Source organism: Anser brachyrhynchus (assembly GCF_964034855.1).
Source record: "Anser brachyrhynchus genome assembly, chromosome: 16".
NCBI lineage: Eukaryota > Metazoa > Chordata > Aves > Anseriformes > Anatidae > Anser > Anser brachyrhynchus.
Window position 1 is genome coordinate 7,053,402 of NC_137734.1, and position 13,526 is coordinate 7,066,927.

At 39.9% G+C, this 13,526-nt stretch overlaps 1 protein-coding gene across 12 annotated transcripts in view; it reads right to left on the bottom strand.

The window, feature by feature from the left end:
• Nucleotides 1–2,717: 2,717 nt before the first annotated feature.
• DOK5 (docking protein 5) overlaps nucleotides 2,718–13,526 on the bottom strand; it is a 42,792-nt gene continuing 31,983 nt past the window's right edge. For 2 of the 12 annotated variants that reach the window (XM_080557842.1, XM_080557845.1), the window contains 7 exons: nucleotides 12,678–12,792; nucleotides 12,458–12,577; nucleotides 11,536–11,725; nucleotides 10,086–10,221; nucleotides 5,196–5,258; nucleotides 4,846–4,966; nucleotides 2,718–3,376 (listed from right to left, as the gene is read on the bottom strand). In XM_080557842.1, the coding sequence (XP_080413968.1) occupies nucleotides 3,309–3,376; nucleotides 4,846–4,966; nucleotides 5,196–5,258; nucleotides 10,086–10,221; nucleotides 11,536–11,725; nucleotides 12,458–12,577; nucleotides 12,678–12,792 (813 nt within the window). In that variant the 3' untranslated portion in view covers nucleotides 2,718–3,308. Of the gene's footprint in view, nucleotides 3,377–4,845; nucleotides 4,967–5,195; nucleotides 5,259–10,085; nucleotides 10,222–11,535; nucleotides 11,726–12,457; nucleotides 12,599–12,677; nucleotides 12,793–13,526 lie in introns of all 12 variants that reach the window. The other 10 variants (XM_080557851.1, XM_080557840.1, XM_080557844.1 and 7 more) reach the window with 8 other exon arrangements.

The window sequence follows — 13,526 nt, forward strand, 5'->3', positions numbered from 1 at the left end:
GAGAAGACGACATTCCTGCCTGGTCTTTGAAATCGCACAGCACTCCTTGGAGTTGTATGAATGGGAGAGGTTATAGAGAGCCAAAAAGCTGCTCTCTAGGATGACTTTGCAAAACACTTTTGCACCTTTGAAACAGTTATCTAGTTCTGTGCACATTTGAGAAAGAATGAGGTTGAAGGATACAAAAGGGCATGCTGGAATTTGGTGGAGCAATTGAAACTACTTTGCAAAATTAGCAAAAGTTGGAGAAAAATCAAGGGCTTTTCACGCACTGATCCTTGAATCTGTGGTAACCCTGAGGCCCACAGCTCTACAAACTGATTTGCAGTATGTTTTCTCATGCACGTCTCTGAAGAGTGCGGCTCAGTTACCTGGAAGATTTCCACTCCAGTTCTGCATCCATCTTCACCAGGGCACCAGGTATCGCTGGCACCCGCAGCACACACACGACTGCTGTACAGTCTGAACAACTCCAAATACAGTGAAAACCTTTCCTGCACTAGAAAGCCAGTGATGATGGGAATGGCAAACCGCCTTCCTTTCTTCAGCTAATGACCTTGCTAACTAAGCAAGGCAGCGATGATGCAAAATTAATGTCAGTACCACAAATCAAAATGAAGCAATTTCTTGATATCATATCATACACAGAGTGATCCAAAGCAAAGTTACTTTTAGGACTTTTTTTTTTTTCCCATCCTTCACCAACAGCTTCATGAGAAAGAATAATATCAGAGTTAGTTGATTTAATGACCCTTCGTTTAAAGGGCAAGGTTTGAGTATTTTTTGTTGTTTTCTTCACAATTTGACTGTTCACCAGGAGAAGTCTTACTGTATCAATCACAGCATGAGTGAGAGGTGAATAAAAGCATTTACCGAACTGTCATATCCACGATAAAACAAAAGATGGTGTTGCTGTCAGCTCTAAAGGGAATACATTAGCAGGAGCAAACCTGAAAAATAAAGACCTATTAGTCATAACATGCCTTTCAGTCACTTATTTATGTTAGCAGCTCAGCTTTGAAATAAAGTCAACATAATCCTTATTCACAAATTAAGCTTATCTTTGCACTAAGGTGTAAAGCAATGACGACTTTTTTTTTCCTCTCTAGAAACACATTTACCTTCACCACACTTATTGGTTTGCTTTTCTGAAACGCTCCCTCACCTTCAGTTGTTTAATGACAACCCTTTTCAATGTAATAAATTCATCCATAATGAGTTAATTAAACTGATTCACTGATATTAAGCCCATGCCAGTTAAAAATAAATAAATAAACACTTACTAGAGTGACTGTTTTCATCAGGACACTGTAATAAACAGAAAAGCTGAATTGACCCGGAAACGTTTGTTCCTTCATTATTCCCAGTGCACATGTAAGTTTAATAAAGAAAGCTGAAGATATTGTATAGTACACAGTGAACCCAAGAGCTGAACTATCCCCGAGTGTCAGCACTGTACCAGGGCTATTTGTAGCAGCTGAGCGGGTTAGCTCAGGACCAACCACCACACATGGCTCCAGCTGAGAGCTTGCAAGGCTTAAGCAGAGCTGAAGAATTATTTCAGCTGTCTTGAAGGCTAAATGCTTTTACATTCCCTTATGATGTCTACATGTTCTGCAGCAACATAGTCTTGTTGCCTCATGTTCCATTTGCAGTCTGCTGTAACACATCACTTTCTAAAGGGCTGCTGCCTTGGTTTTCTTCCCATTATGTATTTGGGTAGTCAGTTTGCCTTGCTTAGGCACCCGTCCCTATTGAATTTCTCCAATTTGTCCAGATCATTTTGAATTCAGTCTGGATGTCCTTTTTCTCCAACACTGAAAGCATTTCTCTGAAATTAAGTCTACTTCATGTGTGTCATGATCAACACCCCATACTCCCAGTCTGCTTCTTATTTAGAATTATGAATATCTTCAGCCAAGCTTAAGGTATTTGCTGTTTTTACTCAAAGAGTAAGACTATTACCTCTGTCATAGGAAAAAATCAGCTTGTCCTGAACCATTTCACTCTCTACAAATCTGCAGCCATTGTGTTCTTTTCTTCCAGGATATCTGCTGAAAGAATAACTGCAGACATTGCACATACCTAAATAAACGCAACCATCATTAGAATTTTATCTCATGTTTTCATTTTAAAATATGCAGAGACCAAATTCCCCAGACAGGCAACCAAAATAAGAGCTAGTCCTTAAGCTTGTAAACTGAGCAGCAGTAACATGGTTAGAGATGATCAGCTCAACTTCTAACCTGACAAGGCATTCTTAACTCAAAAGCCTTTTAACAAAATGATTTAACTATGCTCAGTTGAATGCAGTATTTCACTTGTATTCAGGGTAATCAGAGCTTTTTATCTACAGCTGTTACATGTTTCTGACCGTTTTGCACAGCATCCAGCAGTCAACTAAGCTATTTTTGAACATATTTTTCCTGTTAAACGAAGATACTGGTGCCAATCTATGAAAGTAGTACCTAACATAGAAGCTGTCACAAAACAGAAGAATCTGTTTTCTGCCACAAAGCGATTTGTGGCATTGTGAGATTCTTGTTGAATCACTGCTCTATTTCACCAGCCCCCCAACAAGTGATGGTGTTGCCTCAGATAGGAGAGGAACCCAAAGCAACCCACTGCCCCACTTCATCCTCCCTCCTAGTGCCCCAGTGACTGCACAGTAGCCCTGTTCATGAGGCTGACAATGACAAAAAGTGCTGTACCACAGATTAAGTGGGAATTATTTTTATTTTAAACATTTACAGAGATGGAAATAAATACAGGAAATAGAAGATAGAGTGTGTGCTTTCAAAAGAAATCAATCAAGTCTCCATCAGGCTTCAAACAGGAAAAAAAAAAAATGTATCCAATAGCTGCTTAAAACTGGCCACTATTTCAAAGGTCAGGTGTTATGCTGAACAGTAATGTTAATAACTGAAGATAAGCATTACAACAGACAAAGATGACAGCTGACATCAGGGAACCAACAGCCGTAACAGACAAAATGGAACCACACCACAACAGGAGAGTCTCATATTTACAACATACTTATACAAAAAACATTTGGAAATATTTAGGGAGTGACTTCTCTGTCCAGCTGTAAGATACAAAAGAAACACTGGAGGGCCTGATGGTTGTGTTTCCCTCCTCAGTATCTACAGAATCATTTTAACTTTTGACAAAGTTTGAAAAAAAAATTTGTACTGCAAGAATTTTTCATCCAACTTGAACTTTTCAGCATTTCTATCCTTGCTTGTCATCTGCGTCATCCATTGGGGCAGTTTGTCAGAAGACAAAGTTTGTAAAATTTTTACAGTCCTTTATCGATGGTCTGATCTGTACGTTGGAAAAGTGTCCGTCCGATGAAGCTTCACTGGGCTAGAAACATCTTGTCCAAGTGAGATGCAAAAAACAGAACAACGCTCAGTAAGGCATAGGTATCATACTCACCATTTTATACAGGACTATGTGAAGTACAAATTACAGCTTTTTAATTATACCTATCCCTGCTTTCCCCGCTTCAGAACTTAAAGATGTACAAAACATTTTTTTTTTTTATTTTACAAGTTCTGACTGCATGTTGAATGAAAAGCATACTTTATTTAGCAACAGTTGTCTCTTTTTGTTTTGTTTTGCTTTTTCTCTGTACAACAGAAAAGGGAAAAAAAGCTAATTCAAAAATTATCAGTTCCAACTTAGGTAGAATAAAGTTTCTGCTTACAAAATTTCATGTGTCTCTACCATTCAGGGATTGAAATATTTCAAAAATTATGTAACTCAGTATAACAATTATTTTATATTCAAGATTTTTTTCTCTGATAATTGAAGCATTTCAAAATTTTGGCAACCTAATCTAATTAGAGATGTTAAGGGTCCCACTGAAATAGTCACCGTGACTGCTGAATAAGACAATGACTTCAGTGTCTTTTCTAATTACAATAAGGTCTGCATGGCTTCCCGCCCACCCACCTCCCAGGGCCAGGATTTTTCAAAGACTTTTACGACATTCTCATGACTAGAATCCCCATGGATCCCTTTTTCAGTTTAACAAGCAAGCTATTTTTCTAAATAAAAAACAAGTGGTTTGTACCCATACAATCTATTTATCTTGTGTCAACACCATGCTGAATTATTGTATTAATAAAGGACTCTACAGTAAGGCACAGTAAGACCAATCCCCTGATTGTGTCAGAGTGCTCTAAGCAGTTTTCTTCTTGTGTGTCACAGGCTGCCACCAGCAGGTCATCTTCCCATGCCCTAATTTATTGAACAAATTTGAACAGGCATATAAGCGCTGCTTTTATTATTCGTTCCTCCAGCTGAAACGTGTAAGGTGTTTGGCTGAGGCTTTTTATGTGCTGCCTGCCCCCTCTAGTGTTCAAAACAGGAAAAGGAAAAAAAAATATGGTTGGCTTTTACTTTTCAGATTTGCTGAAAAATCAGATACTAACGGAATATGGCCACATACGTCAGGGGTGACAGAGCCTGCCATTTTTAATCACAATTTCTTATATTTTGTGTTCTGGAGGTTCTTCTGACCTTTATAGTCTCCAGCTTTATTTAAAAGAGTAAATATCTAAGATTCATTATTCCTTTAGAAACTCCTAACGTCTGAGGGGCTAAAAAAAGAAGCAAAAAAAAAAAAAAACTCCAAAAGGTTTCCACAGTGTGGTGCCTGTCCCAACTCTATTAAGCGTTCGGTCTGTTTCCTGCTGGCTTTTCTGCATAACTGCCTGTGTGCCCCTCGCTGGCCACCCCGCAATGGTAATGTTTCCTTAGTTATCTGAAAAAAGCTCATAAAACAACAGTGCTGTTGTCCGACTTGTGCCTTGACCCCCTCCAATCCCAGCCCCTTACCTTGCAGGCCGTAGAGCTGGCCAGTGCTGTGCTGTCGCGTGATGTGCTGCCAGTAGGCACTGCGGGGCAAGGGCACCATGGTGCTGAGGGACACGGCTCGCTCGCTCATCTTCATCTGAAGCTGCAAAGCAGTAAACTGATGTGAAGGTGACAGTTGTGCTTAACACACAGCCTCAGAGAAAAGGCATAGCCACAGTCTGCAAAGATGTCTAATGATATTGTCAACACAGCCTCTCCCTCTGTCCATCGGCCCGCCCTACGTGCGCAGCAGTGACTAACCCGGGTTAGTCTCCACGGACACACAGCACGCGGGTTAGGAGGCCACGCTACTGTCGCACACCAAAGCTCACCTTTGTGCTCCCCTGGTCCTGCGCTAGCACTGCTTCCCCTGAGGGGAGTTTTAACTCAAGCAGCTGAAACAGAAACTGGGAGTCAGTGGAAGATAGGAAAGTACTCCCCCTTCAGCAACAAAGCCATCAGAGAGTCTCCCAACTACTTCCCAACTTCCCAAAGCTAAGTACAACCTCAGCACACCAAGAACCTGTCATGTTTCATGTGAATTCATTAACACACATATGCAAGCTGACAGAAATATTTGGATTTTATCGTAAGCTTCACAGTACAGCTAAAAGTCTCTTTCCAAAGCTCTAGCAAACATTAGTTCAAATATACCAAATCTATACTTGTTTTTGTCTAATTTATAAAGATGCTGTTTACAAAAAGAGCAAGCTTTTACATTTTAGTTTCACAAGACCTGAGGTGAAAGAACCTCTTACAAGAATTTCAGCATATTTTGGAGCAAAAACAAACAAGTGAAGCAAGCACAGAGAGGAGGCAGATGAAAGATATCATTGAAGAGAGCCATTTTGAAGTTCCTCAGAGGTGCCAGCAACCCTCAACCTCCTCTCTGTATTGTGGATGCTGTACCTGTGATATCAAGGTAAAATACATGAAAACAAAAGCAAACCCAGACCAACCTTTGCTCTTAAAACACCCACCCCCAAGTCAGTAGGGTGCGAGTCCCTGCACAATGCAAGTTTCCACCTACACCACGCAGTGTATTTATCACAGCTCCTTCACTGAAGGCCCAGCACCGTCTGTGGTGTCACCACGCACAGCAGCACCACGGAAACAAACAACAACAATCTCCTACTGGAGCAGAACCAGCAGAGCACTGTGAGGATGGCATTTCCTAATTGGAGATGCTTCTTGGGTGGTTCCACCTACTGGTGAGTTGAGCAACAGGTCTGCTCTCAGTAGGAGAGCAAAAAACCAAAAGGATATCTTCAGAGAAAAAGGAGACGCAGCTAGAGAAAGAAGATAAAAGACACAGAAAAGGTCCAGAAAAGGTGCCCCTCCTGAACTCAATCAGCATGGGGAAAAAATTAAAAAACTGCAGCTGGAAAAAAGAATTAGTATGCTATGTCCTGAATACACAGCACTTCATCAAAACACCTCGGACTGTGAGCTAAAGCAGCTTAAATGATGATTGATTTCATTCTCACAATTAACCTACTGTATCTCTGTGGCAACCGAAGAAGTAGGAATAGCTTGATAATGACCTGGCTTTATTCCTTGGAAGCACCCAGCACCGTAAGCTGGTCAAAACCTGCCAGAATTGGTATGCTGGAACACGCACGAGCATTGGCTGCAAGCAGAGGACCAAATGAGACATGTAACACCACGTATCATTAATATAACAAATAATTTGTAAACTGGAGGGCACCTAATCCATAGCCTCTCACCCTCTCCCTCCCAGGAGATGGTGCTGAAAGGATATCAGGATCTCCAAAGCAGTTCAGACACAGCTCCATCCACACATGTCAAGGATCAAATTATGCTAAGTCACGCTTCAACCAAAGGAGAAGCAAAGAGGCAAGAAGCGGTGAGGGCCAACACAAAGCCACCTCACAGCTCTGCTGGCTACGAGCGATCCATGGAGAAAGGGGATGGAGAAGCTGCACTCCCAAGCAGCAGCAACCAGAGCTGGGAACAGCCGTGGAACTGCGGTGCCACCTCTTGTCACTTCTTGGCACCTGAGTGAGAGGTGTGCTGAGCTACACTAAGGCAGCTCCCCGGGGCTGGGTCAGGTGCGTGGTGCAGTTGGTTCCCACAAGTCCCACACAAGTCCCAGGGAGGGAAGAGTAAGTATCTTCTTTTTTGGGTCCTGCTTTAGCAAGCAGCAAAACTAGCATGAGACACACACTTTTCTTTAAAAGAAAAAAAAAAAAGGAATAAAAGGAAAAAAAAGATTTTTTTCTCTCAAGATGGAATACACAATTCTCAAAGATTTTGCAGAGCGTGTCGTTTTTAAACAATTTGCACTAAGTAAACCTTCATCTTGGGACACCCACCTGGGGAGGGTCGCTATGTTTTTGAGGGGATTTTCTTCCTAGTGAAGTAAATTTATTAGAACTACTAATACTCAACATTAATAAAAATAAACAGTTTCAGAAATTAAAGGGCACTAACACATTGCTGTTGTTTTGAGTAGCTTTCTTTTACTATCTTACACTATTACTCAGTATTCTCTCACTCCAGAAGTTAATGACCACCTTTTCCACTCCTAATTATCAATCTCTCCGGAAATGGTCAGGGAGGATAGCAGACCCTAGCCAAGACTGACACGCTCGTACATCAGATGGATCTAGCACAAAGTGCACTCCTTGGTTGTGGAGAGGGGAAGAAGAGTCAGCCAAAGCTGCCGGTAAACTGGCTGATAATATCTTTGAAGCACTGAGCTTTAGCTGCCAAAACGGAGAAGTTCACTGTTATTACTTCTTAGCGAGATGTCAGGCTGTAACATCTTTTTCTAAAGCAACCTAAACCGCGACGAGGCAGAGATGACAGCAGTCAAGTAACAGCACTACTCCTGTCAGTTTTCATGGCAACCAAATATTCACGACAATATGTCTACAATTTGAATAGATATTTTCATTTCATTGTCTGGCAGTGCAAGAGCGAAGGGGAAGGAACAGTTGGGCGAGGTGAGTTACCACTGACCAGAACGGCTTCATGCATCGCTAAGCAGAGCCAGCTCTTTTTTGCCTTTGAAAGAAAAAAGGGAGATCTCTGAATTCACTGAAAAGGAAAATAAATAAAACCCACTTGTGAATGTGTGTCAGACTCCAGTCAGCATATGCTCCGACCTCACCAGAAAGCCACAGCACATGAATAGAAAGTGTCAGGCTGAGGCTCTCAGCTGAGGAACCCCTATCACATCAATTTTCCACGTGCGTTTCAGCAGTCAGAGTCAGTTATAGTCACAAACTGAACTATAAAGCAAGTGACTGCTAGGGAGGTGACAGACATATTATAGCCCACGCTCTCAACAGTACTTGGCAGCTTTATTTGCTCTATCAGCATGGGACATTCAACTCCCATTTCTTGCACAGGCTCCAGGAGCCCTCAGGTAGCTTAATACCATCTTTGCCTCCATCTCAGATGATCACATCAGTGGTAGCAGAGGCCAGGATTTCAGGAGAAAACAGAAGATGCTCAGTGAAGACAATTTCTCACCACCACAGTCTCCTACCTTTTATTTACCCTTTCAGTAAATAGCAGCTCAAGCTTCACTAATACAAAATTTCACACAGGGTTAATAATTCTTAGAGATAAAAACAGTGTAAGACCGCTCAGACAGCCGAGCATGAAGTGCAAGTATCTAAAATAAACTCCTTGTTGATGTCTTCAAACAGAAATTAAAATACAGGGGAAATAAATCAATTTGAATGATGAAGATGACCTTTACAAAGTATTTTGTAATTTGCAAAAGTAGCTACCTGATTTGTACACTGAGGTAATGATCCTCTATCTAAAGCCCTAAATCTGCGTATCCTTAAAACCCAGAGAAGGGACTAAGTCTTCCTGAGTATTTTGGAATCAGACACTTCTATGACAGACTTGGGAAACTCATATTCAGGGGCATATGGACTTGTCTGAAACAATTATATTCAGCTACTAAATTACAAGACGTCCAAGATAGCAAAAATGGTGTTAGATGATACTTTACTGGGAAAGAGAAAAATACCAGCAATGCTGGCTGTAGATCACCTGCTAGCTTTAACATTTTTAACTGAAAGAAAGCAATGTGTCAAGCTTCTTCCTAGTAAGCCTGGAAGGGTTGAAAAACTTAAGACTTACACAAGTAGTAATGACATTTTCTGTTTTATCTCCACTGAGTCATCTGGTTAATACTGAGATAACTCATCATTACAACTTACCCCTGAAACCAAGATATTAGTAGAATTACTAAAAGGATTAGACATGGATGTGCATGTGTTTTTGTTCATAAAAATAGAAAGACAATTCTTATTGCAGATTACACAAATCAATTACTACTGCATGGAATAGAGATGATGTTTATGGCCAGGCTGTTCCACAGTTTTCCATTCTGGGAATTTTATACATTCCAGAAAGTCTGTTATCTTCAGGATACTAGTTTTGCTGTCAGAGTCAACCTGTGAGCCCTGGCATGCAGAGACCAATTTTGATATGTCATTTACAGAAGATCCTTTTCATTCTACAGGTTTCATGAGAAAACAAATAAATGAAATGGTGATATCTGGAAACGTGTTAGGTGCAAGTGCCATAAAACTGCCGTTCTTCAATGGAATGTTTTTGGAGATCCCACACTATCTCAGTTCTCAGTCCGTATGTTAGTTTGCATCTTACACTCCTACATCTCCTAGCAGTAATGAGTGTCATAAAATGAGTTTTAGACACAAAAAGCACTTGCAGAAAACAGACATCCACTGAGGGATCAGACAAACACATCTAGTCCTCCCCCACAGTTTAATCTGAACCATATGACTCTTTCCAAATCATCCTTCAAGTGTAGGCATCAATTAACAAATGAAAAACTGAGCATGAGCCATAACATTTTGCAAATAGATTGATGAGAAATGTTTCCAAACAACAAACTCATGATGGTGATTAATTAAAAGAATATAACGAGAATGCCGACTATGCTGACAGGAGCTTATCGTCTCTGAACTAAGTCACACTTATTTACAGTTTTCCAAACACAAAAATCATGGACTATAAGCTCCCCTATTGTTCAGATTCTTGAAAAGCAATCCCAGTTATATATACTGGCCTAAACATAATAACAAAGCAGAATTTAGTAAGAACAATAATCAGACTGCTTACTATCTGTGAATCAAAAGACAAAGTCACAGTGAAGAAACACCATTCACTGGTGCCCAGTGCAGAATAACAAGCATGGTGAGTAGCCGTACCATTGAATTTTTCACACTCTGTAACAGGCGCTCATGTTGTTCTGCTATGGCCAGAGCAGCCGAGTGAACCTTCTGATAGATTGCTTCCCCATCTCGTGTCTGAAAGATGAATAGTCCTTCTCCTGTGTCACACATTCTGCCAAAGCAAGAACAGACGGGATCCAAATGTGAGATTTTCGCTTGCTCACGGTGATCTGTAACACTTAACTTTACCTTGCTGCTCTAGAAGCAATATTGCACAAGCAATAGGAAAGCAAAAGGTTGTTGAAATATGGAACAAAGTTATCTATATGGGCTTTAACGGCCCTAGTCCAACCTCACTATTTTAATTTATACTGGTATTACTCTTCTCAAACACAGACTCAGGTGAGTATCACACAATTCTCAAAAGTGCTTAACTAACTCTAGAGAGCTCATGCACAACACACAGGTTCATAAATTTTAGACTAAAAGGTGGGATTAATTTGCCTTCTTTCCCTTTCAGACTTTTAATGTTGCCTGTAATGAGTTTTGCAGTTTTGTCTTCCACTTGAAACCCCAGATACATTATCCTTAGCATCCCAATTGCATTGTCTTGCAATGACTAATGCATAATCAGTGAATCAAAAACATCATATCCTTTTTCCTGAAAGAACAAAGTTCTGCAGCAATACAGAGTATAGGCATTTAAATGCCTTTTCTCTCTCCAGAAAATTTAATTGTATGATGAGATTCTCTTTTGCTATTGCAATTCTTTAATTTGCTTACTTAAAATAATGCAACCATAACCCTTTGAAAGAATTTGGTAGTTTAGTTCAATGAACCAATGCTCCGACTTCAGCCACACAAAGACTTCAGCTCATTAAACCTAAGCTGCAAGAAGCGACAGAGAACAACATCTCTAAAACAAGGAACTGCATTCAAATTTCTTATAAACCCATTTGTCAAATAGACAGAAAACAGGAATCCCTTCTCCATTACTTTATTTTGCTTCTGGGAAACAACTTGGAAACACTACTCTACGCTTCAAACGATTCTCTTTGCACAGAACTGCTTAAAACCCTAACTCCATGCCCAAAGGCCCATGTTGTACAAATTCTGGAATGATGTTCACCTTTTCTTTACAAACCTGTCTATCCAATCCACGGTCTCATATACAACTTGATTTAAGAAGAAGCCTATACATAATACACAGTGCTGTCAACCTCCACCTGGCATCCCCTGGGATAGCACAGCTCTCCCACCCCATCCTCAGGCACCTGTGTTGAGCCATTTCTTCCATTCAAGATGCAACCTGGATTTAAGAACTATTTTTATTTATTTTAAATATTAGTATTAAATCCTTTATTTTAACAGAGGGTACACAACCAGCTTCTGTCTGAAGATAAGCTCTCACATCCTTTGACAGCCTTCGGAAGCCGTCCAGAGCACCAGCAAGGAAAGGAACACACTACAGCAAACACACACCTACCTCCCTGCTTCAAACGTGAACCAAGATGGGTCCCGCCCGTAGCGTCGGAGGGCACTTAATGGCCAAGAGATGAGTTTTAGTCTGGGATTCTGGATGTCCCAAAGACAGATATTCTCAAATGTTATCTGCAAGGTACATTCCCCATGCACATCTAAATTAGGGGATGGCATCAAATACACATTGAATCTCTCTGGGAGAAAAACAAAAGGTTAGTCTAAAATCCCTGCCCATTAACTGTACAAGTCATTAAAGGAATTTCCTACTTTCCTCCTCTATTACAAGATTTTATTTCCACTTTGAACAATTAATTCAAAAACAAAGACTCAATTCCTTCCAATAACTCGATAAACTCTATGTTTGGAGCAGTTAGAATGCTACACTTCAAGGGCATCAAACATTTGGGCATGCGTTGAGATACAAAAGAGAACTGCACCAACATAATCTTGATATTTGCAAACAATATAACTGTGTGCATGAATAAATACATTGCAAATGCTTTTGTGCATATAATTAGTTAATTTGCATAGGAAAGTGAAGTAGCCATGGGCTCAGCTTCTGCATGCAATTATTATTATTATTTATTATTCGCTTTACAATGTTGATAAATGGCCTCTGAAAGTGTTGTACAGACATGATATAAGGAAACACAACAAAAATACAGTCTCCATATCCAAAATCAGCTAACTTGTCTCAGAAATAAAAGTGTTATTCCAAAATAATTCTAAAACCCTCAATCACAGCACTTAATTACCATGCTCATTATCTTTGGCGGTAATAAAAAAATAAATAAATAAAAAGGAATAGTTTGGAAAAACAATTTTTGGTACCAATTTATTTTGGATGTTCATATGCACAATCCAAATGACTAAAATAATGCAATTAAAAATTTAAAAGGTCAATATTTTATATTTTATGTACCTACCACTCTGCTCCCTCTCCACTCCTGATGCCAACAAGTCAGGCTCTCCAAGGCTAATGTCATTAATCCGTGTTCCAAGACACTCCATCTGCAGTACCTTGCACCACTCATCTGCCTCAAGTTCTGTATAAATGCCCAGAAAATCTGTGTGTAGGTATAATACATTTATGATTTCACAATTAATGCTCTTATCTTTTCTCATGTGCATTGCCGTTTTACCCACCTGACTCACAAGCAAAGGTTTTGGAGGTGTCATCATTAAAATAAATCCCGACAGCATGCTTCTTTGTGCTTTTTGGCATTCGTGAAATATTCTTCACATTATTGAGCTCTGTGACCTGAAAATAAACACAATTTGGACACTTAATTTGGACTTTAAGATATATATATCCATTATTGACTGGAGAAGCTGAAATAAAGAACTAAACCAAGTTGCACAGGATGGAGAAAGAGACGGAGAGCATGAACATGCCTACGATTGCTCTTAAGGAAACGTATCCTTGATACGAATCACCTTAGGCAATCAACTTGACGACCCTGGATGGTGAAGCAGCCATGTTCTCCAGTCCCTCCCCACCTGCATGTAAGCTTTGGTGCAATCCAGTCTAAACATAATTTAAGCCAAGAGGCAGGTAGAATCAAAGTTCACTCCAGTTTGAGAAACACTTGTAAGACATGAGAAAGATCAATCGATTGTAACAAAAGCAAAAAGAGCTCAAGACAAAAATCTAACAGATTCACCCATTTGGAGGAGCAAATCCAGTTCCAGAACAGCTTTCATCCTGGAGGACAAAACTGGTGAAAAGCTGTTGTCTAAACTATTTTTGATGGAAAGCTGATGATTTGTTAGAATGGTCCACTAAAAAAATGTTCTAGTAATTAGAAAGCTTTTTAGCTTTAAAGATTCACAAAATAAATTCACAGACTTGTCGACACAGATTTCTGTTAATTGGTTGCCAAAAACTGATTGGAAAAATATCTTTCACTCCAAGAAAAATGAGTGCATATATATATATATATATATATATATATAGTATGCAGCTTTAATGAATACCTACTATAGTTCCTTCAC